At 36.6% G+C, this 27273-nt stretch overlaps 1 protein-coding gene across 2 annotated transcripts; it reads left to right on the plus strand.

Moving 5' to 3' along the window:
- Positions 1 to 19: 19 nt before the first annotated feature.
- Positions 20 to 25920, plus strand: LOC140152954 (beta-hexosaminidase subunit beta-like). Of its 2 annotated transcripts, none has more exons than XM_072175504.1 (12): positions 20 to 321; positions 2476 to 2699; positions 5231 to 5296; positions 6136 to 6182; positions 7537 to 7647; positions 8731 to 8832; positions 10673 to 10980; positions 11743 to 11902; positions 17225 to 17402; positions 20474 to 20564; positions 21676 to 21780; positions 23173 to 25920. In XM_072175504.1, the coding sequence occupies exons 1-12, from the start codon at positions 113 to 115 to the stop codon at positions 23234 to 23236; spliced, it is 1665 nt and encodes a 554-aa protein (XP_072031605.1). In that variant the 5' UTR covers positions 20 to 112; the 3' UTR covers positions 23237 to 25920. The 2 variants fall into 2 exon arrangements, with proteins under 2 accessions (XP_072031605.1, XP_072031606.1); XM_072175505.1 differs by lacking the exon at positions 8731 to 8832 and adding an exon at positions 9694 to 9795.
- Positions 25921 to 27273: the final 1353 nt, after the last annotated feature.

Here is a 27273-nt window from a genome sequence, read left to right on the forward strand (position 1 = left end):
ACCTGACTATTCAGTTGCTGCAAGCGGATGATTACTGAAATCCTCACCTGGTTTTCACCATTTAGCCGCTCTAATTTTACTGATTTTATTGAATCAGCAAAGAAAGTGTAAAATGATGATTTGTCTGCGAGTTTTGGGCAGTTTTATACTGTTGAGCATAGCGGGAATTCCATTTGCTTGCGAAGGGAATTTGCAAGGCGATGTTGGTGAAAATGTTGAATGGCCTGCAGTGACAGTCCCAACAGAAGGTTCACCTTGGCCTCTACCACAAAACATGCAGACAGGAACCGATGTGTTTGCCTTGAGCGACATGACTTTCCGGTAAATATATTGGAATTGCTAACAGAATACAATACCACTGACAGCATAAGACCAAATCTGGGATTTTATTCTAAGTCCGAGGCTGCTCAAACTGATATTCTTGGGACGTCGATATCAGGTCTGAGGAGGATACACGTGAAAATGCCTGCATTTTGGAGCCCACACTATACTGCCATGACTGCACTTTTTTAATCAATGTTTCTTTTCTATGACTTTATCTTTCAAATATAAATCTAGAATTAGGGTCGGTCGATTTATGCCAATCAAATTTTAGGCCTTAAAAGGGCATTTCGTGATCCACAGCCTCATCCCCGGGGGGCACTCACATTCCCAGCTATACGGGTATGTGCCATGGCGGCGACCCCCTTTTTCAGAGCCGCTGGCCGTTCCTTAGACCCTCTGAATTAATTGTTTGCCCGCTCTGAAGCCCCAAAATTTTTCTAGCCGTTCCATAGACCCTCAGATCATCGATTTCCGCTCTCATCGGCATCTTGAGAGGCGTGTTTTCTGTCCTACCATTTCAAGCCCAAAAGCAGACCCAAGAGCTACTTTTTATGAGCCCAAAAACTTCAAAGGAATTTTCCATTAATTTCTTCCCCATTGAAACACATTGTAAAGTGAACTTTGGGCGGGATGTTGGGCTCCTTTTAGAGTGGCAACACTGGTTGACTGTTAATAAACATTGAGTGCCTGCCGGCAGCGATGCGCATGCCGATCCAGCTGGTGAACATTTAGCTAGAAATAAATGATTTTGAGATCTCTTTTGGGAATAAAATTGCCAAATATGAGGAAAAGTACCTTAAATAATTATGTACACATCCTTGCAGCTCTCCATAAACAATGAATTAAAAGGTAATTTACGATCTACTGGTCTAGTGAAATCGGGAGTGGAATGGCTGTCAAATTCTGCACACTTTACTCAATCATCTCATGTTAAGCATGGCAGTTCAATGTTGTCTAAATGTTTTTCTTTTCGGCACTGAAAAAATAATTCTTGTGGGTTTGTTTTTATGGTGGGCTGCTACTATAATTATCAGTAGGCTAATAGCATAGATTATAGGTCTACAGGGTCTAGTAATTTTTGATTTGAATGCTGTTTTGCTTTGTTGAGGTTCCATCGTAATAGGCCAAACCAGACCTATTTTGCATTAATGGTTTTCCTGATTAATGCACAATTCAAAGTGAAATCGATTCCTTCAAAAATCTGTGGCAAAAACGCAATAAAATTGAACCCTGGTTTAGCCTGCGGGTTTAGTTTCGAGATTTTTCGGATTTCGGCGGCCGATCAGTTCCCAAGACCCCCCTTTTGGTCGGTCAATCAGTTCCCAAGACCCCCCTTATTGATCGGCCGATCAGTTCCCTAGACCCTCCTTTTTGGCTGTCCGATCAGTTCCTTAGACCTCAAGTTCGAAACTGGCGGTGGCACACCCCTACCAAAAAAAAATTTGAGTGCCCCCCCCGGGCCTCATCCCCCCACTTTGCTCCAAAAAAGTTGAGATTTTTACACCACTGGAAAGTAAACCTCTGGCTACATAATGTTAATGTACCTTTCTTGCAAAATTTCTTGCAGATTAAATTCATTTAGCAAAAATATCATCAAATTTGAATTTATGTATACATACAGAACGAAATTACAACAGTGGCCTATGGAACAGTGCATACACATAATTATGCATAACTCGCAAGTTTACGCAAAATCGGAATCAACTGAAATTTTGAAAAGAAGCTTTTTTCATGGATAGCTACTGAAAAATGTCATAAAAAGAGGATGCTAGGATCACGAAATTTAAATTAATAGTAACCATGATGTAGTACCAGTTGGTAGTGGCTGGGGCCCTAGCCCTAGTTTACATATGCAGGTAACCGTTGAACCCACAGCAAGGTTTTCATTCATCTGATATTTAAGCTGTCCCTAATTAGAGTTTTAAAGTAAATCATCATGAATATTGGTATTAATTGATTTAGAAAGTGGAAAAAGCATGGATACAGTTACAAATAAAACAAACAAAGTTTATTTTTTAGTGGTGGTGTTTGAGACTGGAATTCAGTTAGTCCTTTCTTGTCACCAAAAAGGCTAGAGCTCCATCCAAACAAATTAAAATCAGAAAAATATGTTCAGAAGTTCTGGTTAACAGCAAACCTTTTCCATTTCAGATTTTCATATGCTGGAGCAACATCATGTAACATCTTAGACCAGGCATTCCTTCGCTACTTTGACATCATTTTTTATGGACACCCTCTACGAAAAGCCGAAGGCAAACCCCAATATGGAGCCCACATGAAACCATCTAAACTTGGTGCTAATTTGTTACCTGGTTTGACTGTGGCAGAGACTGACTGTAGTGAGATGTACCCATCATTGCAGTCTAATGAAAACTGTAAGTGAGGAAAAAATTGAGCATTTAAAGCCATAATGACAATGTACTATCTTAATAATATTATGAAATTGGTTAATTTCTTTCAAGCCTGATTTTTTGGTAAATTGTAATGTTTGCACATATGTCCCAACTTACACAAATTAGATTCGGCCAAATTCTGTGTGTTTTTAAGACAACAGAGCAAGTTTGAACTTAAATCACAATTATAACTTTAAATCCCCCTTGAACCATTGTAAATCGGCTAGTAAGTGAGTTAAGGGGTACTACACCCCTGCCCAATTTTTTGCCTATTTTTGCATTTTTCTCAAAAATTATAGAGCATTGGTGACAAGTAAGATATGTATATTATAGGGGCAAGGACTACAAAGTTCTGCTACACTGGAAATGTTATTTCAGCACAGACAACAGTTGTGGAGTTACAGTCAAAAATGAGGGAAAACCAATATTTGATCAATAAATCAATAACTACTTGCCTTGAGTTGCTGAATTTTCAGTGCAGTAGTTGTAGTCCTTGCCCTATTTAATATACATATCTTACTTGTCACCAATGCGCTATAATTTTTGAGAAAAACACAAAAAATAAGCAAAAAATTTGCTAGGGGTGTAGTACCCCCTTAAGCCTGATCCTGACTGCACATCGCAGCGCGATGCGATGCTATAAAAACTGTAATCTGAGCCAGGTTTTTATGAGCTCAGCGGTAAAAATTCTCATCGCGCAGTGGAAATTTCGGTCCGCGATGGAGTTGAACAATGTTCAACTTTTTCGCATCGCGCTGCGATATTGCAGCCGTGCACGCTTCTGATTGGCTGCTGGAAAATCAAGGTCGGTAGAATGACCTGAAAAGGAGATGCAGACCCCACATGCTTTTAAAACATCGTAACATCGCGCGATAAAATTAATATATATGTACATTTTAATTTCATCGCGCGATGCTGCGAAGTGGAGTCAGGATCGGGCTTTAAGATAGTAAGTGAGTTTTCTTTCATTAGTTTGGCTTAAAATGTCTAGAAAACGTTCCTTACAGTTGTAATATTTTATAACATTTGGCAAAGAATAACCAATTAAAATTTGACTGAAATCGTACATTTTCAAAGGCTTTTATACTTTGCATACATGAACTCAATTGAAATCAATGTTCATGGACAGAGAAGATATCTTACACTTCCCATAATGCATTGTTCCCATTTCAATTTTCTGTGCTGATTTACTCTCTAGTGCAACATGGGTTGATAGTGACGAAATGTGACCATCCACCACGAAATGGTAGTAAAGTCGGCTCTAGATCATTTTCTGTTTATTGCAGATTTTGTAAGAATGCACTTTCAGCTTTAAAATGACACCTCAACCAGCTTCATCGGACATCTGGAAGTGAAGTTATGGTTCATCAAAGGTCAAATTCCTCATATATTTTACATAGAAATCCATATACTGTTTTTGACTGTATCTCAAAATGGAAAATGCCGACTTTACGACCAGTTTGTTGTGGATGGGCACAAATGTACATCAATAAACAGATTACATCCAGATTTTGCAAAATATGTTTATATTGACTATCAACCCATGTTTAGCCAGTCTATTCTCAAAATGAAAACAAAGGTAACCTGTACAAAGTAACGGAAGTGTCATTTGATGAAATGAGGTGATGTATTATGTTGCAATGGATTCTGGGAAAGGGAAGATATCCTCTCTGGTTCATGGATGTTGTAACAATGGCATTGATTTTTTATTCTTAGTCAGTGGGAGTGGTCTAGTTCGTAGACACATTTTTGATTGGACACTCGCAAGATTTGGTGCCGTTTATCAGGCCGTAGAAGCGACCCCACGTCATCATGCGTCTTGATAATGCTTTACTGCGCTTGTAGAGGTGCTTGGCGTATGTATCGCGCTGTATCGCGAGACTAGTGCGGAATACGCGACGCGCTAGCAGCACGCGCAACAGAATACGTGAAAGTTGTAAACAAGTTTCGTTCATTTTATAATGAGGGAGTTTTATGACGGTAACTTATTTTTTGCTTTAAAAATTGTTTACAGTTATTAAAATAATATTTAACTGACTAAGAATGAGAATAAGCGATAGGAATTTTTATTTTGCCTATCCTCTACCTATGATAGGCGACAGGCAGGTCAATATTTTTATCGTAGTGGATACCGGCTGCGCCGGCATCCACTACTCAAAATATTGGACCTGCCTGTCAAATCTATCACACGATAGAGGATAGGCAAAATAAAAATTCCTATCGTTATTCTCTAACAACTAGTTTGTTCACAAAAATCACTATTTATAGGTATTTTTAAATAAAATAATGCACAAATGTAATTTGGTATTTTTATATTTGTATGAAATTATGTTATTTGATGTTTTTATAATATTTAAAAATCAAATTGCAAAAATCATGTAATCTTAGCCCTGTTGTAATTTGTCCCTCCTCAATAGCCATTTACCTTCAAGCAATATTAATTTTATAAGATATAAGACTTGGAAAAATTTGGTGATTTTCCCATCAATTTTTTTCATCTAATTATAATACAGATACCTTGACAGTGAGCAGTGACATGGCCTCATTAAAAGCTGCCAGTATATGGGGAGTTTTAAAAGGTGAGTCTACAAGTAGGGTATGACCATGTATAGCTATTAATGCGGTATCAGACACTTATGAATTTCTATGCTCAGTGACTCCAGTTGCAATCCCTACACCCCCTATGGAAGGATTGGCGGTGCCACGGAGGGAGGGGGCAAATGCCCCCCTGTTGCCCCCATTAAAAACCCAAAATTACAAAAATTTTCACTTTTTGCAGTAATTTTGTGCAAAATTTGTTGATTTTGTCCCCCTGAAATTTACTTTGGCCCCTCAATGCCCCCCCCCCCCCCTGAAAAAAAATTCCTGGCACCGCCACTGTATGGAAGACATAAGCTTAATCTTCCACACAGGGAGTGTGAAATTGAAATGGGGCTACTTGAATGGGTGACTCCATTTGAAATCGACACTCCCTGTGTGGATGAGTAAGGTCATGTTTTGCATAGGTGTATGGATTTCAACTGGAATATCCCAGTGAAACTCAGATTTTTCTTGCCACATTTCTGCAAATTGTATGGTTTCTTTTTGGTTTCACTATTTGACAATTTTGAATACCAAATCTGTATCAAATTTTTCTAAGACTATTTGGCTTACATTTAAAATAATACAAGATTACAAATTGATTATTTTTTCCACACAGTTTGGTAATTTTTCCATGCTTAGGGCAAGTATTTTCAATAGTAATTATTGCTGAATTATTGATATTAGTATAGCTTTTTAAAACGTGTTATCTTTGTGTACCTGTTATATTGTAGTAGAAAGCTACAGTTGACCATCAAAAACAGAACAATAGCATACATTCTGACCTGATAAAAAGACTCATAATATTATTTTTGTTTTGTTTTGTCATCTTTTACAGGTCTTGAAACGTTCAGCCAGCTTGTTTATGAATCAGACATGGGTGGTGTAAGTGTAATCAATGTTTATTAATTTGATAATTACTGACTATGAGATTTCACTATTATTTATCTTCTAGAATCATTCGTAGGAAATATTGTGAGCCAATATTATGATCAGGTGTGCATACAGGGAAGTAAGTTTATGGGCCATAAAAGAAAAAAATCAGCATAAAAAGAACAACAATGTTTTGGAAATGTGGATGAAACCCCTATTCCCCCGAATGAGCCCCATTTAGCCGCATCAATAGCACTCGGCCACCTGGCTAAGGTCGAGATTGATTTCAGGAAATAGTGTTGTAACCCTCTTACATCCCTGTGCATACATTACAAATATTCTCAGTCCTCAGTTGGATTTCCAACTCAAGAGGCTCAATGGATCCAAGGGGGTTCCTAGAACTTGTTCTATTCAGCAATCTTTCTGAGAGAAGGTGTCTGAGAGGGAATGTGCTGATCTCCCTCAGAAGTTAGAAATCCATAGATTTTCCATAGATAATCCAATGGCAAGCCTTGCAGAAAGGAAGCAGATATTAATTATAATAGTAATTCAGACCAAGAAGTGGAAACCTCTTCAAGGGAAACAGATAATGTGAAATCAGAAAAAAAGTACATCCATATAATAGGCACACACTGTCTAGGCCTTGCATGCACAGTATTATCTTATTGTCCTTCATAAGTGATAAGCCGGGAACATTAAAGTCGCTATCAGTGATCGTCATGAGTCTTAAATAGTAGGGAGGCCTTGCAGCTAAAAAAAGTGCTATACATAGTAGGCCTATATAAAGACTTAGTACAATAGATCTCCATGTGTCATGTATTCTTCATACCAAATATGAAGTTATACTCAATTTAATTTCAAAGCAATAACCAGTTAAAATGTGACATTTTTGGGTGCAAAAATCCTAAATAGGGTAACAGTTAACATGGAAACATATTTTTTCTTTCATCATTTCTCCTCTATCCTCCTTTTCTCCTATCGCCTTTTCTCCCTTTTCCTAGCCTTCTCTTTCTTTATACCGGGGGGCATTCAAAAGAGGCTTTATAGGCACCTTCTTTTTGTCCTTTAATTTGATCACAATTCTTTCCCTATAACTAGCCAAGAAAAATGACCAGGATTTGAACCTGGGACCCCAAGTATTTAGCAAGCATTGTTATAAACTGAGCTATCAGGGAAGCTTCTTTGATAACTCAGTTGGTAAGAGTACTGGCTAGATGCTTGGGAATTCAGGTTCAAATCCTGGTCAAGGATGAAAATATTTTTGCCTTGGCCAATTGAAACAAAAAAATTGATTGCATTCAAGCTTTATCCTCAAGTATTAAGTACCAGCAACTCTTTTAATTACTTCTTGTCTTTTTTGTTTCAGCTTATTGTCAATTCAACTACCATCACTGATTTTCCTCGTTTTGCGCATCGTGGGTTCTTAATAGATACATCAAGACACTTTGTGCATGTTAAATACATATTCCAAATGATTGTAAGTATTCATCACGCAAAACAAAACTAACAGGTGTGCAAGCCACAAAAAAAACCACCGTTTTATGAACGGACAGAAAAGTTGGGTCGTTTGGTCAGGATTTTTGTTTACTAGTTTCACCGACAGCTTGAAAAATCCAGCAAGAATTTGATTTTTCAAAACATGTTCAATATATGTTTGCAACCACATTTTGAAAATGTTTTTATTTTTTTCAAAAACTTTCCAGTCAAACACGACTGATTTTACATGATTTTGGCGAAACTAAAAAAAAATCTGGGTCAGTCGGACCTGTAAAACAGGGGAAGTGTGGAGAAAACATTTCATATTTGGAGTACTGCAAGTGTTGTTATACTGTCGGTTGGACATTCAGGCTTTCGCTGCATCTATCACTCTTTCTCCGCAGATGGTGAGATCTAGAGTGCCGCTGAAGTGAAGGGACACTTTCTATTTATTCTTTTCAGTTTGACACAAGGGATTAACATTTTAACAAGTAGAAATTGAGAGAATATCAACTGGACAATTATATTACCGTATAAATTGGAACTTTTGGTATGAAAAGATGTAGCTGCTGTTTCAAATTCTTTCCCATTGACCAGAACAGTAATCTTCATTCCAGCATCAGAGGGAGGTTGAGGAATATCCAAGATATGACAACACACTGACACACAGAATAAACTAAAGGCCAGACAAAAAATGATTTTTTTTTCATGGTGCAAATTAAACTCTTAGGTTCCAAGTGCTCTTTTGGATATTTGGGGGAAAAATGTTTTTAAATTTATTTTGCAGATTTGGAGAGTTCCTACTGGATCTAGAGCTAATTGCTAAGATCATTCATGGTTTTAAAAAAAATAGGAAAAATTATCAATAAATTATAATTTTGTTTCAAAAAATGGCAATTTGTATTCACTTCATTTAAGCTGCTGCCTTTTGACTGCTTCCAAAGGTTCTTCTGATCAGTCTCCCAAAGTAAAAAACAATATGAGCAAGTAGATACATAACAAAGCAGATGTTGTTTTCTTACTTGGGAAGGCAGACATGTACATGTATATTTTGTAATCAGTTGAACCTTTTACACATCACCAGGACGCTCTAGCCTACAACAGGATGAATGTACTACATTGGCACATTGTTGACTACCAATCATTCCCTTATGAAAGTAAGACATTTCCATTCATGAGTCAGGAGGTGAGATCAAAACAATATCATCCTGAAGTAAAAGCCACAATTCCTTTACTCCAGAGTGGGCTATTCCAGTTGGAATCCATACACCCCCTATGGAAGACACAACCTTAATCTTCTACACAGGGAGTGTGAATTGCAAATGGGGTTACCTGCGAGGGTGTCTCCATTTGTAATCTACACCCCCTGTTTGGGAGATTAAGATCACATCTTCGATGTATATCAACCGGGAAAGCCCAATGTGTATACAGTGGCACAGCAGGATAAGGCCTGAGGTGGGGGGGGGGGAGCAGTGCTTGAACCTTCTCTATCAGAACCTAATTGAATTTCAATTCTAATGCATCAAAATAACACTAAGAGGAGTATGAGATGCTGTAACTGATTTTATGATGATATGATAATGCACGGTATTTCTAAGGGGCTCAAGATCTAAGATCTTCATCTTTCTTCCAGGATCTCCTAGTAGTGATGTATATGATCAAATCAGTTCTGGTTGTACAATGCTTATCATACCAGGCATAATATTTGGATAACTATCTTTGCATAGGGCTGGCTTTGAACCTGGTGAAATCATACTAGCCCATGCAAGAATTCATTACCTCTAACTTGTCAAGCATATAATGGTACACACAGTGGAGGGTTGGAAAAATGATGGAAAATTCCATTATTTTGCGTCAAATTTTCAGCAATTTTTCAGATTCCTTCTCCCACCATGCCAACTCCCATCTCCACCTGCCCACTGGAGTTTTTATGGTGCGGCCACTGGGTACACACATCATGTAAAAAGGAATTGTGGCTTTTACATAACCTTTTTATCTAAACACTACTAACATAGTATGATATTTTGTTACTAACCCTATATCCTAGGATGCTTTAGCTGTTAACAAGATGAATGTCCTGCATTGGCACATTACAGATGACCAGTCCTTCCCCTATGAGAGTGTTATGTTCCCTATGTTGGATGCACAGGTAAAAGCTTCAGAATATAATTATGTTACACCTTTTTCTTTCTATAACAATTATACGCTATTTCAGGTGAAGTCCATACACCCACATGAAATACACGACCCTAATCGTCCACATACACACAGCGATGAATTTCAAATGGGATTACCTGAATGGGTGATGCCATTTGAAATCTACACTATGTGTGTGAGAGATTAAGGTCATGTCTTCCATAGGGGGTATATGGGGTTCAGTTGGAATAGCCCAATGTTTTTGAAATGAGGTATATATGTGTAAAGGTTGCCAGTTTAAGGGTACCAATATATGATTTACTGACAAGTGACTCATTTCGGAATGCTATCATGCATTATGAAAAGAAAAAATCCTTGAACTAAAAAAGGGCGAGAGGTGCCATATTTACGGATTCAGTTTAAATTTTAAATTAATATCAAATGATCTATGAATAAAATGATTGATTACAAAAATTAATTTTTGTCATTGATTGAAATTATGTCTGTCAATCATTACATTACAAATTTTACTCCAAGGGCTCTTTTATTTCTTTAAATAATTTTTTATAATGATAGAGTGAATCCCCCTCCCCTCTATAATTATGCAGAAATGATCCAGTCGTCTTAATGATAGCATAAGACTGTATTATTTATCTGACAAAGGTCTAAAAATGCTGATAAATTATGCTCAGTCAAAAGACCATCCACTCAATCTCGGATCATGCAAAAAAGACAAACCATAAAAGTCCACAACAGGCCAGCTGGTTTGTCTTTCTTGCATGATCAGTGGATGAAGTAGGCCTATTGTCATAGTAATATTACTACCTGTCTGAGTAATAACTTACAGGTACATAGTATGATTGTTTTTTTTACATGCATTATTTTTACAGGGAGCATTTTCACCAATGCATGTGTACACTCAGTTAGATATTGCGGCTGTGATAGCCTATGCCCGTGACCGTGGTGTCCGGGTCATGCCAGAATTTGACACTCCAGGACATGCAGCTTCTTGGGCATCCATCAAAGACTTCTTGACACCCTGCTACAGTGGGGGAAAGCCAGATGGCACCACAGGTCCTGTGAATCCAATTGTGAATGCTACCTACGATTTCTTGGGCAAATTCTTTGGAGAAATCCATGATGTCTTTCCTGATAACTATGTTCATGTTGGAGGAGATGAAGTCAGCTTCAAATGCTGGTAATTACAAAATGTTTTACCTTAATGCATGCAATTCAACATTTGCCGTTTTTAGATTCACTGCTGGTGTTTTTAGGTCATCCGCAGAAGAGATCTTTGCGGCAGCATGAGTCGTTGTATATCTGGGTACAGTATGTATCTAAGCATGAGTTGTATGTCAGTGTATCTGCATTTGCATCTACGTTCAAACTGTGGAGTTGTCTATATTATTCACATACCAACTCTGGAGCCTTATCACAACCATGGAGCTCCACAGCATCTGTGAGCCATATAGAGGGGGCATAACACCCCCATTTTGTAATATATACAAATACAAAATTGTATCCGCAGTCAGTTGACAATGTATGGGTATGTGTGTGAAAAACTCCATGGTTAGAATGTGTGTGAGGGAAACTCCACTGTAGAAACTCACACAAACTGGATTGGGGGGGGGGGTACAAAAGTGGATGCTCATCTGTGTGTGTCAGCAACATTTAGACTTTGGAATTCAATTTGGTCTCATATGAACAGTTTAAATCCTTTTTCTTATGTTTGTTATGCCGATACTGAATTGCCGTCCATCCGTCAGTCTGAACTTAATTATGTATTCTCAGGTTTTGGCTGAATAAGATGCCTGTCTGGTATAGATGACTGAGTAAGTGCACAAGATTATAAAATCTATCTTTGGTACTATTCATTATATTTCAAAGAATTCTGTACAACCTATAAAACCAAACCATCTAATTTAATATCCCTATTTTACTTATCCCTAATGATATACAGGCAGAGCAATCCAGATATCACAGAATTCATGAAACAGATGGGATTTGGTACCGATTATGCTAAATTAGAGCAGTACTACATGCAGAAACTCCTTGCTCTACTAGACAGTCTGAAAGTGCAATCTATTGTGTGGCAGGAGGTGGTTGACAACGGTGTCCAGGTAGGTAGTGCCCCCCCCCCCAAGTACAAATACTGTATCAGCTTTGTTAACTAGTAGCAGATACTTTGTTTTACTTTGGGTGCAGTGCAAAGTAAAAGGCAGTATCTATTGTGTCACTTAGTTGTAGATCCAGTTTGCACTGTGGGAGCCATTAGAGGTTAATTACTGTGCATAAGTTTGAAGGGTATTGTGAAAAATAAACATTTTGCTTTTGGAAGCGAGGAATATCCCAAGGGGCATTATTGCGGATCACATGTTTCACCACTTGCATTACAGTAATTGACAGAATGCCTTGCAAAATTGTTTGGCAATTGTTTGATTGCTTGCTATTTGAAATTATGACCAAATACTTCATACTTTTTAATCTAGTGGCATTTATCAGACTGTTTACTTTATTTTGATACACCATGTGTATAACTAAAATCACTTTCACAATTCTGCAGCGTAAGTTTGCATGGTAAAAGGTTTTTATAGAATGAATTTATGCACAAAAATCATGTATTGGCCATGTAGGTAATAGTGATAATGTTTAGATCAGTGAGGTATACGTAGAATCATAGAGTACCAACTCCGCCATGTTTGCATGCCGCTCATGGAGGCAATTGTTTATGTGTCTCCGGATTATTTCGCTATGTGCGCGTCAAACTTTGATTTTTAAAAATGCCTGGTGCGTGTAACACATTGTGTCAAAACACATGCTAAGCGCTGTGTACGCAAACACTTTGTAATGCTCAAGCTTGAAGGCACAAATTATTGTTAGATTTTGGGCTCTTTGCTGAATGCCACAGGTCCATTATGATTTTCTGCCCTCAATGCGCGACAAACCAAGATGGCGGATTTACCATAGGGTTTTACATATATGGTGCAATTTTGAGTCGGTACTCTTTGTGTATAATAGCTGTGGTTTAGGGTCTAATGTCCATGATTTTCAGCTTATATAACAAAATGCTTCCATCCAAATACTAACTTATAGAACAAAAACTAATGATGAAATGTTTGGAACATATTAATTTACTGCATGCATGTTTCCTGTATACCTTCCTCGACCCAGTAATTTAGATACTGCTTTTTATTGTATCTCTAAATGTAATGATGAGAAATATACAAAGGTATGCATTTTCAGAAAGGAAATGATGCAAGGAATCCAACTAACATAGCAGATTCCCACAAAAGTTAGCAGATTTAAGAAAATCTCAAAATTTGATTTCACTTTACTGACTTGAGGAAGGTATACAGACTATAGATTTATACATTATTATCATATGGCTACTTCTATTTCTGATAGTGAATGTGAGAAATTCCACTTTTCAGCCGATTTCCTTATTTTTTGTTTTGATTTTTCTCTTCTTTTTTGTGTATACTTGCTTGGTACTAAGTATAGGAGCTTTTGAAATTGCAGCATTTTCAGAAGTATGATAGCTGTTTTTGTCTTTTTTTATGTGCGGTTACTCACATGCTGGAGCTTATTTCGTTTCATTGTGAAATTAATTAACACATGGAGTCACACTCACTGTATACTTGCATCAAAACTATACTAATTTAACTCAACCCAACATTAAATTATTCACAGATTAACCCTAATACATATGTGGAAGTTTGGAAAAATCCTTATATATCAGATATGGAAAAGATTACAAAACTTGGGTACCATGTGATCTTATCAGCTCCATGGTACCTAAGCACAACTCATAATCCATATACTATTGAAGACTGGAAACTCTACTATGTGATTGAGCCGTTAGACTTCTCAGGTAAAATATATGCAGAATAATCTCATGTGGTAGTCAACTTATTACTTTTAGTACCAATTCATTCATCTTTATCACATCGATCACAGCAAATAAATACTATTCTCATTACATCCGATTCCTTCAACAATAGTTGAACTCTGGAAAAAAGGCTGTGAGTTGGAAATGTCAAAGGTCATCATTTGGGGTCTGAAAACTATTTTGTCATCACCAAGGTATATCTGATGATGTTGAAAACCTTTACTTAGTAGTAGGTTGAAATGCATATTTTAATTACATGGAGTGGAACTGTTGAGGTGTATTGGTAAATATTTTGGTAATGACTATGGTTATTGTCAATCATATTGGTTTTGGCGTCTGCCAGGCATGCAGAAGGTTGCGGGTTCAATTCATGTGACTGATGATGTATCCTCCAATTTTTTATCTGGAGTTTGTGCCAGCACTTGCTAATTTTGTTAGTCTTAAGTTTTAATTCTCGCTATTCACAATAAGGGCACGCCAGCGGTTTCTTGATGTAATCGTGATGTATCATGGGAAAAGGTCGACATCAAGTCCAGCATAATCGAATATTACCATGCTATTACATAGGAACATGTGACAATATTTTTTAGTTTGTCAATATAACGGTATTACACGCAAATCGGTAGAGAAAAAATTAATTGTGCATATTTCAAATCACATTATTAAGTATTATTGAGTATCGATTCGCGTGTAACACCTTTATTTTGACAAACTAAAAAATATTGTCATGTGTTCCTATGTAATAGCATGGTAATATTCGTATTGAGCGGACTTGGATGTCGACCTTTTCCCATGATACATCACGATTACATCGCAAACCGCTGGCGGCGCCCTTATTGTGAATAGCGAGAATTGTAACATTTTGAATGGGTTGAACTGTTTGTTTCTGTTGTTAATCATATCAGTTAAACTTGCATTGACAGTATGTTGCGTGTATTTTGTTGACATGTTTAATATCATTTCGAATCGGTATTTTCCACACATTTTCCCTATATACTATTGTCTTGTTGTGAAACATAGACCATCTCTTGGAAGTAGGAAGATCTCATCACCCATGCACCAAAGGAATTATCAGAAAGGCTTCTTATGTTTGATCCATACATGGACTGGCTGCTGTGGCAATGGAATGATCCCCGTCTGGGCTAGTTGAGTTCAAAAAGCCATTTTGTAAGTGTCTTGACACCAAAAGCAGTGACTTTGCTCATACCTGGTAGTCAACTAAAGAAGTCTTGATTATGGTCTATTGTTGGGATAAAATAATTTGTCATTATGATTATTTTCTGTGATCCTCATTACATCAGATTGCTCCTGCAACCGTTGTTGAGGTTTGGAAAGGAGGATGGGAGAAAGAAATAGGCAAAGTCACTAAGCTGGGCTACAAAACTCTCCTTTCATCACCATGGTATCTTAACCTTGTTCAAAATCCGTACTCGCAAAATTGGAAGTCTTATTATGGAGTGGAGCCGTTAAATTTTGAAGGTAACTGCCAAACAACAGAGCATCCGTTAATCACAGCATGCTTTCTTCATCTCTGTATCGACACACATTCCACACATTTTGTTTGTAGTGTTTGCGCAGACATGTACATGTAGCAGCAATTTTATACCAGAAGTTTGCAAACAACATCAACCAGGGCTTCAAATTCGATGAGAATCGGAAAATCAATTCTCGCAATGCTTAGTTTGCAAGAATCCAAATTGATTCTTCCCAAATTGTTCTTATTCTGCATGCAGTAAGTTATGACAATCAGCAAGATTCTCATTTGATTCTTGCCAGATGAGTTTATGAGAATCAATTTTGATTCAAGTGCAATGAAATTGAGCCCATGATATGGCAGCTCTACCACCAGCTAGTGGCAAAGGAAACATGCTACCAAGATGAAAATCAGGGTGGAAACTTGAGATGTTTAATCAGCTCTTCTTAGATTGCGTTTCCCATCTCTTTTCTCCCCACAAACAACTTGGCTTGTTATCTACCTGCTACCAACTGATTACTTCAGAAGTACCAAGGTGATATGTCATAAAGGATATGATGGATATTTCAAGGTTGCAAAGGGAGCATAAAACAGCTCAACTAAACATGACACTAGATGGCTTGATAAATATCAGATAATATAACTGACAGTGTCATATCCTGGTGAGTCATATGACTCTGGCATTTTACTTGCATCATTTATTGTCTACATGTACGTCTGATTATTAAATCAATGTGACATTTGACATTTCCACCCTGTATGTCTGTATCCAGATGGGCTGTGTTCCAGAATCAAGACACAGAAAGGTAGTCTACATCAGTACATCTCAGCATGGCGCTGGATGGCAGGGAAGTCATCTTATCATCGGATATGTGTTTCATAAAATATCAGCAGGGATTTTAAAGTCCTGCACACAGCTTATATTTAACAAAACACGCATGTAAGGGTGCTTTTGCTCGCTATCTTTGATTTTAGCCATCATAACTGGAAAGTTTTGCCAGGAAGAGAGGATTGTATTACATAAAGGTCATATTGCATTGATTGAGTTCTTATTATTTTGTACATCCGCTGTTCGTCTCTGTCACTGCAGATTGCTCCTCTCGACGACAGTCGTAGAGGTTTGGAAAGGAGGCTGGGAGAAAGAAATGAGTCAAGTCACCAAGCTGGGATACAAAACTCTGCTGTCATCACCGTGGTATCTAAATTATGTGAAAAACCCGTACTCACAAAATTGGAAGTCTTACTATGGAGTAGAGCCATTAAATTTTGAAGGTAATGATGCAGACATATGATGGTGGTGGTGTTGACCTGCATGGGGCAAAACCAAGGGGTTAGGTATTTGGTAAAAATTAGAGTTAGGTTTTTGGCTTAGGATTAGTAGGGTTAGAATTAAGTGAATAGGGACACACTTAAGGGAAGAATTATGGTTGGTGTAAGTAACCACTATTCTAACATTGCTACCAATACACAGCTTGAGCACATTATACTTACTGTATCATTGCATTATCCACAATGTAGCGCAATATTTGGTTGCTTTCACTGATCTGTTGTTGAGATTTCATTAGGTTTCTGCATGCTTTCATTTCATTAAAAGTGCACCTAACACATAACTTTGGTGATAATCATGGTGTATGTCCTGTAGTCTTGCTCCTTAACCATTGACTCAGTTATAGATTTTATCACATCTAACTGTAACTGTAACCAAATTACTCTTTTACCCAAAATTCAACAATGCACCGTGACTATATACCAAGGGGTCTTGTACATGTACAATCATCTCTGTGCATGAATTTAAATGTGAAGCAATTAACCTGATGTCCAACTACGAACATGAGAATATTTTTTTTAAATCCCATTGAAAATTGCTGCAAAAATGGCCAATGGGCCCTCAATCAGGTCTGTTTTTCCCCAATCAAATGACTCCTGCTATGCCACTGGCGTAGTGCATTGTGGTATATACGTTGAAAGGTCTATAACCCCAATTCTAACACTAACCAAATTCTTAACCTTGGTGTGATAGTAAGGGACATGGAAAATAGGACATAGATGTAATAGATTTCACCAAATGTTATCATTTAGGTATCTGATACAACTGTGGTTCAAGTGTGGCTTGATAAATGGCAAGATGAATTTGCTAAGGCCACAAAGGCTGGTCATCGTGTGTTGCTTTCTACCCCTTGGTATCTCAATAGAGTGGGTAATCCCTATTCAAAACCATGGCATGCTGACTACAAGGTTAATCCACGACATTTCAATGGTAAGATTTATGGATTAGTTCACATGAGTTCTAAGCAGGAACTATTAAACCAGGGACCTTGTATGGAGGGACTGGAAACGCCTTCCATCCATTGTACCATGCGCGTTGCTGGTTTACAAATTATCCTCAGTTGAGCAAGCATGAATAATACGTTGATCAATAGACCCTAGTATGCGAATCCAAGCACAGTTACAACACTGCGCTTGGCTTGTCTTGTACATTGCTGAAATGAGCCTACATGTTTGCTAGTATAATGACAGACTCTAGAAAAGCCAACATAAATCTTCAAAGAACATCATCTTTTTTTATTTCAGTATCGAAATCAGTAGGAATACCAAGCGTACGGTGTACACATTCCAGAAAAAATATAATTTTGTTTGTTCTAGCATTCTGTATCTCCACAAAATTATCACATTTTGTCTCTAAAATCCTATGTAAATGATTCTCGATGCTACACAGAAATTATTTTCGACAAAGGATAGACATTTTACACAATTTGTCATAACTTAAAAGATATTGGAATACTTTGATGTGTTTTTGATATTTTGTAGAGCAACATGAGTAAATAATAAAATTCAAACATCGCGCCCTCGGCGCAACTCGCATACAATCGAAGGTCGTGAAAGATAATCTGATAACAATAGCTTGACAATAGCTATCAATAATCCTGTTTCCAGTCCCTTTATACATGATCCCTGATTAAACTAAACACTTTCTAGTTTAATAGTATAAGACAGAAAATGTCCATACTACTTTAATGGTAAGAGGACAATGTATCTGCAACAGTATAAACTGGGTCCAAATTTGGTATTCCATTTGACTAAAAGACTTGACCTTAATCTTTCACACAAGGAGTACGTATTTTAAATTGAGTTACCTGAATTGGCAGTTCCATTTGAAATCCATACACCCCCTGTAGAAGACATGACCTTTATCTCCCACACAGGGAGTGTAAATTTCAAATGGGGTTACCAGAATGGGTCTACACTCCTTGTGTGAAAGAGTAAGGTCATGTCATCCATAATTGGTTTGTGGATTTGAAATGGAAGTAATTAAAATGATCAGCTGATTGTTTGTGAAACTGAATACAAGCTGCCAACATGTGGGAGTAAATTAACACAGCAAAAAGTTTCCACTTGTATCTTTGACAAAGACTATGGTAAGCACTAATAAGTGTCCACAACATAAGTAAATGTGATGCAAGTTCCCATAATGGGCTACTCCAGTTGAAATCTATACAACCCCTACAGTTTGTCCACTCTGAAGTACAAAGTGACAACGCGCACGCATGCAGTGTGTTAATAGTGCATAGTGCTGCGTCTCTACTACTTTATGTGTGCCTTCAAAGTCGGCACAATGTGTGCGTCCGTGTCTGTACTTTGTACTTCAGAGTAGACTGACTGTATGGAAGACATGACCTTAATCTCCATTTGATAGTATAGATTTCAACTGTAATAGCCCAATGTTTTAATGATGTCCACATTTTGATGGTAAGTTGAAGGAAGAGGTCACCTACATTAGCCTTTTTGATCATGACATACGTAAAATGGGGGCAGTATTCAAAGAGTGGCATAAAACTGACCAAATACAAGACTTTTACCAACTTCTTGCAGCAGCATCCATTTATGTCTGCCATGCCTAGAAAAGGTCAATGTAAAGGATATGAATGATAGTGTTCTAAATGGAGTCTGATTAGGAACAAATTTGGACGTTTTTAACGTTTTCCCCCAAATCCCCTGAATGACCAACAAAAGTGGGAGGGAGGCCATGGCCCCCCTGCCCCCCCCCCCCTTTACGCATGCCACTGTTCTAAATATTTGTAAGGTAAGATATTGAGAGAGTGACTTTTAACTGGTTGCATGGGTGGCATCAATCCAGGGTGGGGGAGGGGCAGGGGGATGTTTTTTGTTCTTTTCAGCCACTTTTTAACAATTTTGGCCGGGTGGCCCCCCCCCCCCCTCACATTTCAAGCCGGATTGGCGCTAATGACTGGTTACTGCATACTGCATACAGCATACTGAGTTGCATATCATTAATTTCATTTGGAGAAATTGCAGAAGTGCATTTATTCTCATTACTATTTCCAACAACATAAAAAATATTGGATGCAGATTGAAACTCCCAAGATCATCTTATGTAATTTTGAACCAAGGGTAGCCTTTGTGGATGAGTGGGAATGAAATTTATTCTGCTCATCATGAGAACTCATTTTACTTTGATTGCATTTAAAAAATAAATTTGCAAAAATCTAATAAAATTAGCAATACATTTCATGCAATTTGTGCAAGTATATGTTTGTGTACATGTATATCAATGTTATCAGTTGTCATTATCTGAACATAGTCCAAACATTTAGATCTATGTATACATTACTCATCTGCATTCTGTGGCACTTGTGGCCTTATAATGATTCATGGCTTTGTCTGTTCACATACTATTATCTTAACCTTAGCACTACAGATAAAAATGTTATGACAATAATCAAGTATGATAAGTGTCAAGAAAATGAAGTCAACTTCAGTGAAACTTTAAATATTTGTGTAACTATCAGATAATAACAAATGTAGCAAATGTGAGATAAAAAGAATCAGAAACTTGTAACAAAAAATATTATATCCGTTGCTCAAATATGTAATACAATATTTATCATTTTGCTCTCACATATTTAGATATTTAATGATAAAACAAAGCATCAACATCTGATCTGATACCTATTTAAAGTAATTTTCTACATTGTTATAATAAAAATACATTTTTCTCATAAAGTTGGTCAACAAATGACTTGAAATCAATAACACTATTTGAAAATGCAATTTCTTAATTTGCATAGACAGAGGCGGCACCACAGGAGGGGAATGGTGTATTCATCCTTACAAACTGGGGCCCCCATCAGAACTAAAAATCACTGAAAATCTCACTATTTTGGGAGAGGAATGTCAAATTTAAGGCAAATATTCAGATGTTTCTGACCCCCCCCCTTTCACGCTCTCCCATCCCCCCCAGAGAAAAAAAAACCTGGTGCTGATTGAATCAATATTTTATTTCAAATTTGAATGTACTTTGTATTTTAGGTACTGCTGAGCAGAAGAAACTTGTGATGGGAGGTGAAGCCTGTATGTGGGGTGAATATGTGGATGGAACTAATATTATACAGAGAACATGGTAAGTCAGAAGGTGGCTTTAATTTGAATATGAAGAGCTTAAAAATGCAAGCTGCAATACTTGTCTAACAAAGTTCTGAGCAAACACAATTTTTTAAAATGTTATTGTGTTCCTGTGTTATAAATGTGTTTTGGTCAAAACATACTATACTAATAGCATTTAAACGTATATAATAAATAAATGTAAAGGTTGGATTATATAAAGGTCATGAAAAAGTTTGTTAAATGTTTCATATGAAAAAACGCTACAACACAACAACATTTAAAAAATGTCAAAATGTTATTGTAAAATATTTTTGCACAATATTTTGTCCACACTTAAACATCATTATGTTAAAATGTTCTGCAGCAACATTTTTGAAACATTTTCTTTACCCTTTATATACCCTTTATATAACCTGACATTTCAATGTTTTCTGCAAAATGTTTTGTGTTTGCTGGGTTATATGGTGCCATACATTTACTGTGCTGCCTGGCACAGGAGATACTTCAAAATAGCCCTGTCCTTGTAGCAACTTCTGTCTCCTTCACAGACCAGCCATGGCCAATCTTTTCCAGGGGTCCATTTCACTCAACTTTTAACCCTTCTCAAGTAAACCGTTTGTAAAGTTACAAATACCCAATACTAAACGTAACTTTACAAAGGGTCCCTGTAGTAAATCCCTATTACTTAGTTAGAAGGGTACTGTTCGTAAGTTTAGTGAAATGGAACTTACGACTCATCAAAAGTTATGAACGATTTCGAGACTTACGAAGCTTCGTAAAGTTTAGTGAAATGGACCCCAGGTCCATTTGGATGAGATCCTTCCAGGTGGTCTTACTATGCTCTATATGAGTAGGTACCAGGAGTACATCTTTGGTGTCTGGTGTCCGTCCCTACCACCAATGAAGACGGTGCCTCCCAAAGATGGTTGTTGTTTGGTTGTGGATCAGATAAAGTTGTTTGTACCAGACAATGCATAGTATATTTGACTGGTATGCTATATCAACAGCATCTCTAATATGGCTTCATCTTGTTTTCAGCTGCAACAAATTGCAGTCATAGTGTTTTTAGTTAGTTTGTTATTTTTTAAATATTCTAATGCAACTTTCAACTGTTTTCTTAATGACAGGCCAAGAGCATCTACTATAGCAGAGAGACTTTGGAGTGCTTCGACTGTGACTGATGTTAACGCTGCTGCACCAAGGCTAGCAGAGCAACGCTGTAGAATGGTTAGGTAAGCTTAGACATTATAATATTACTTCATCCCAATGAAACTGTACAAAATGTATGAGTGGCTTAAATGTGAATGGTAATTCTGTAGAATTTTCATTACATATTTTTGGTGGAGTCAGACCTCCACCCTATATCGGTATATGTCTGTGACTCACAGTTGGGGTCTTGTGCAATGAGGGAGAACTCTATATAGATCTAATCTGAGACAGGGATATTTCCAATAGGCCTAACAGGCAGCCATTTGGATGTTAACATCAGTACAGGCTATTGTGCTACTACTAGCCTATTTCCTGAGACAAGTAAGAACATAGTCTGTTCAAGCCCCTGGCTCCACCTTTGCAGTGCTACAACCACTATTTGTTATTCAATTGAAAAATTGACAGAAAGGGAGAAACAAAACATTAGTGTTGAAAAAATGTAAATTTCCATTCAACATGTTCAACTGCATGTTGCAGCAGTTATTTGTATATATAACCCACAAAAATAGATCGAAATGTCAAATGTTATCTTTAGTTCTTTTGATCTGATTACATCCAGGGTATGTTAGCATGTATTATTACTCAATACAAAAATGTATAAAGCTGAGTTTTGACAAAATAAAAGAGCTGGAACAAAGTGATGAAAATATTAAAGACTTTGACAACAGTCTTGATTTGTAACCCTCCCCACTTCGTACATACTGAATGCAAGTTCATATGTGATGGTCAGTAAAAAGTTAAACATACTTTCAGCATAAAATTGCATAAATATTTTGATATTTGGTGGAATCTTAAACAGCTCTTGTATCAAAGTATCAAAATTTTAATTTGTAGAGCTGTGTATCTAGACCTTTCCCAGTGACATTATCAGTTTAAACTGGGTCCAAGAGATAGCCTGTGTTAAAACATGGCATTTGGAGTGATCTGCAAACACATTAATCATGCTAATGTAAATAAACAAGTGATGAAAATGAAGTATCAAAGGAATAAAGCATTTTCAGTTATTTTCCATTTTATAGGCTCAAAACTAATTTAGACAATGCAAACTACATTTGAACAAACTATTTTGTGACTATCTACTACAGGCTGTTAGCTGGACCCAATTTTGATTAATTGTGATGTCATGGAAAATGGGTTGTCTCTCAAAGATGACATGCTCCTCTGTAATTGCACAGCAATTCCACTAGATTGTGTAGCAAAATGCGATACAATATCAGCCATATTATGGCCGGGAGTATCTAGGCAATTTGTTTTGAAAGCCTGTTGAAACTTTTACTGATAATAAAATATTGCATTTAAAGAACAAACCAAATTTGCTATTGTTTGATTATTTGCTAATTTACATTTATTTTGTATTTGTTATTTGTATTTGTTTCTTTATTTCTTTATTCATATATTTATTTATTTTTTTGCAGACGAGGACTTCAAGCTTCGCCTGTGACTGGACCTGGATTCTGCAAGTTTGAGTATGATCTATGAGTGTGTGCTACCAGGTTGTCAACTGGATGTTTTATGTGTAAAGGATAAAAATATGATGAAATGATTTCAATATAAAAGTACATGGTTACAAATAAAAGTACATTAAGTTACAAATCCCTTGGCAGTTAAGAAGATGAGAGTATCCGGTTATTCCAGTTGAAATCCACACACCCCCTATGGAAGACATGTCCTTATGAATTTCAAATGGGGTTGCCTGAATGGGTGACTCCATTTGAATTATATCCACCACTGTGTAGGAGATTAAAGTCATATCTTATACATGTTTATGTCTTCTATGTGAATATTTTGTGTATGAATTTCAGCTGGAATATATAGCCCATGTATAACAAGTACATGAAATAGTGGTGGTGGTTTCAATTCTTTTGAACAATACTTACACATTCTACAGTTCGTAAAGAGAATTCGCAATGGTTAAACAATGTGTGTGCCAGATGTTGGGATGTTGTAAAGTGAATTTACAATAGTCAAACAATGAGGGTAGTGGGTACCAGATATTTAAGAAGCTGTAGGATGTGTATTCAGAGGTGGGTTTGGAAGAAATTGACAACTTACTGATATCAAAAGAGAATATTTCTTTTTGATTAGAGAGTGAAAATACCATTTCGCAAGATCAAGTTTGATGGATGGGTAATTTTTGCACAAGCTTTGGACAAATAGACCAATTTTGCCTCATCGTAGGCATTGAAATTGTCATCAATTTCCAAACATTTCTGCAAAATTAAAATTGGAGATATTTTGTGGGCTTTAGGTATATCGGTAGATCCAGTTTTTGGGAACATTTATTTAGTAATGGGTCATTTTTCTTCACTGGGGTATTAAATTCCAGTTGAAATCCTATGACATGTTTAATCTCCCACACACAGGGAGTGTGAATTTGAAATGGAGTTGCCCATTCAGGTAACCCCATGTGAAATTCACACTCCCTGTGTGAAAGATTACAGTCATGTCTTCCATATGAAATTTCATCTGGAATAGCCCAGTTTTGAAGGCACCTGTATCCTCTTCCTGCTGGTGTCAACACTCCGGAGTTTTGACATAGAGCCTAAGATATAGCAACATTTTTTGACACAGAAAAGTACAAATGACCATGCCTTAGGCAATAGAACCAAATTGGTTTGATCTTTAGATTGACCATCCATGTTTGGTTGATCCATATTATTTATAAAATCAATTAACTATTGTTAATTGTGATTACATATGCATCTGTGCATGTAATGATATTGACCAATACAAATTTACCACTAATTCTGATTAATTAATTGATCAGTTCATTAATTACAAGCATTGTAGCAGAATCAACGGTCGTTCCAAAGATCAAACAACTTTGATTCCAGTGCCTTAATGAAAGCAGCAAAACTTTATAAAGTTATGTTTAACAACATTTTACTCGGAGATTATCTTTTGAATAAAGTGCTCAATCCCAAAAGGGAGAGCGTATAAAAATTCAAAGAACAGACCTTCCAGAATAGGTAGTCTTTTTTACGACTACCTATTCTGGAAGGTCTGTTCTTTGAATTTTGAAGTTATGTTTATGTATAGTTTGGAAGAAGAGCAGCTAAAAGCAAGAGAGCAGCAAAAGTGTTGTCAGTGCCAAATACCAGTCAAGAAAAATGACAGATTTGTCTCTCAAACTTGTGCGAGTAGCTATGTGACATCAGTTTTGTCATGCAACACCCTGCTACAAGCCCATTTTGGGCATTTTTTTAGTTTTCAGTAAGAAATTAAAAGAAAAAAGCAGATAACTTTTTTTTTTCTAAAATGTTTGAAAGACAAATGTTTAATTTTTCTTGGCCTGGGTAGTAACAACATTTCTACATCAATGAAGCTTAGAAAGCTGAATATATTCTACTGTAATTTTAGATAAGTCACCTTCCAAATATATGAAGGTGAACAACAGTGTGGCTTTTGGGAACAGTTTTAATACTCTTCACCAAAACATTTTCACTATAAAATGGTACAGATACAGGGATGTCTAGAACTCAGTTGTTATTCTTGGGGTATTTTCCTCAAGGTTTTATAAAAGCCTGTATTGTGTGTAATTTCCAGTCTGAAATGTGCAATGATAATGAATACTTAAACATTTTTTTTTTGGAGGTGCAGGCCTGTAGATGTATGAGAATGATTATGTCCCATTTTAAAATTTATATGATAAAACTGTTGTTGGTGGGTAGTTAAAGGGGAATTTCGTGATCCATAGCCTCGCCCCTCTCTAAAAAAATGTTGAGATTTTCATACCAAACCTATCTATAGCTACATAATATTTGTGTGCCAAAAAAGCAGCTTCATTTGCTTTGCAGAAATACCGTCAAATTTGTATTTCCGTTCTGTTAACAGAACAAATTACAGCACAATAGTGTATGGAGCAAAGTCATACATGGATACAAAATCATGCATAACTTGCAAACACAAAATCGGAATCAACTGAAATTATGGGAATTTTTTTGTGGATATCTTCTCAAACATACCATAAAAAGAGGATGCTAGAATCACAAATTACTCCTTTAATACAAAATTATGAATTTATAAAAACTATCAACATGGTAGTGTTATTGTAAATGTGTTATTGATATTTTTATACAAAATTATGATAATTGAATACTTTCTACATCCGGGTTGTGGTAGTAGTTTTACCTATTCTTTGATAATAAAATAAATTCAAAATATTCATGTGTGTGTTTTTAATATCATGTGTGTGAATTGCATATTTCAAATTGATTTCTCTGATATTTTGTATAAGAATTCTAACTTAAAAGCTCCACCTCATGACCCAAATCAACCCTATTCATTGTGATATTCAATCAAAAACTTGGCTTGGTGTTGTAAGTGTTCACAGATGCCAAATATTGTAAAATGAAAAGGTGTAAATTGGATTGATTGAGCCCATATTTATTGGTCGAGCTATGAGTTAAAATATTGGACGAGACGTACTAAAGTCCAATATTTAAGAACTCGTAGCAAGACCAATAAATCGGACGTAAAGTATACAATTTTATCATTATTATGTTTTGGCTCCAATATTTTCACACACTTTGATCGATTCATCAAAATGTAATAATGACTGAATTTGGATCATTTCGATCAGTGGTTCGTAACAAAGAAAGCGTGATCCAGTTGACCTAGCAGATTGTGTTAACATTGCTATCTACTGAAGATAGCTCACATCAGATTTTGTTAATATTGCTATCTACTGAAGATAGCTCACATCAGATTGTGTAAACATTGCTATCTACTGTAGATAGCTCACATCGGATTGTGTTAACATTGCTATCTACTGAAGATAGCTCACATCAGATCATCCATCAGATTGTGTTAACACAATCTGATGTGAGCTATCTTCAGTAGATAGCAATGTTAACACAATCCGATGTGAGCTATCTACTGAAGATAGCTCACATCATATAGATTCATGCAGAGCATAACCTACAGTTTATTGAATAGACTGATGTATGTCACAGCAATGGTTTAATTGCAGGCGAAGATTTAATACTATGATCGCGATTAGAACTATGATAGTTCATGAAGTTTGCAAGGAGTAACACTTTTGTAGTAACTAAATTATAGGCATATGCGCAACGTGAAGAGTGCTTGACAGGGTTTGTAAAATGTCGGTCGTCCAATGATTTTGTTAGTCTGAATAGGCAACATAATATTGCATAACAGATCTAATAAGCTGATAAACACGGCTAAGCGCATTGAATAGAAAAATACGCAATAGTTGCCAGAACACCACCTTTCCTCCGAATATCAATCATCATTATTCAACGAAAGTTGTTAATTTTAAATTAACAACTTTCGTTGAATAAACTTCAACACTACTTGTTTATTTCGCTTATCGGGATCGGGGGCGCTTTGAGAACTTGAACTTCCTCGTCATCAGCCGATGTAATTTTGTTGTTCGCTGATGTTTTCTTGGAAACGGCTAACAACATCTGATGATGACGAGGAAGTTCAAGTTCCTCGAAAGCGCTCCCGATCATTGCTATTGCTATCTACTGAAGATAGCTCACATCAGATTG

This window comes from Amphiura filiformis, chromosome 5 (genome assembly GCF_039555335.1).
Source record: "Amphiura filiformis chromosome 5, Afil_fr2py, whole genome shotgun sequence".
NCBI classification, from domain to species: Eukaryota; Metazoa; Echinodermata; class Ophiuroidea; order Amphilepidida; family Amphiuridae; genus Amphiura; species Amphiura filiformis.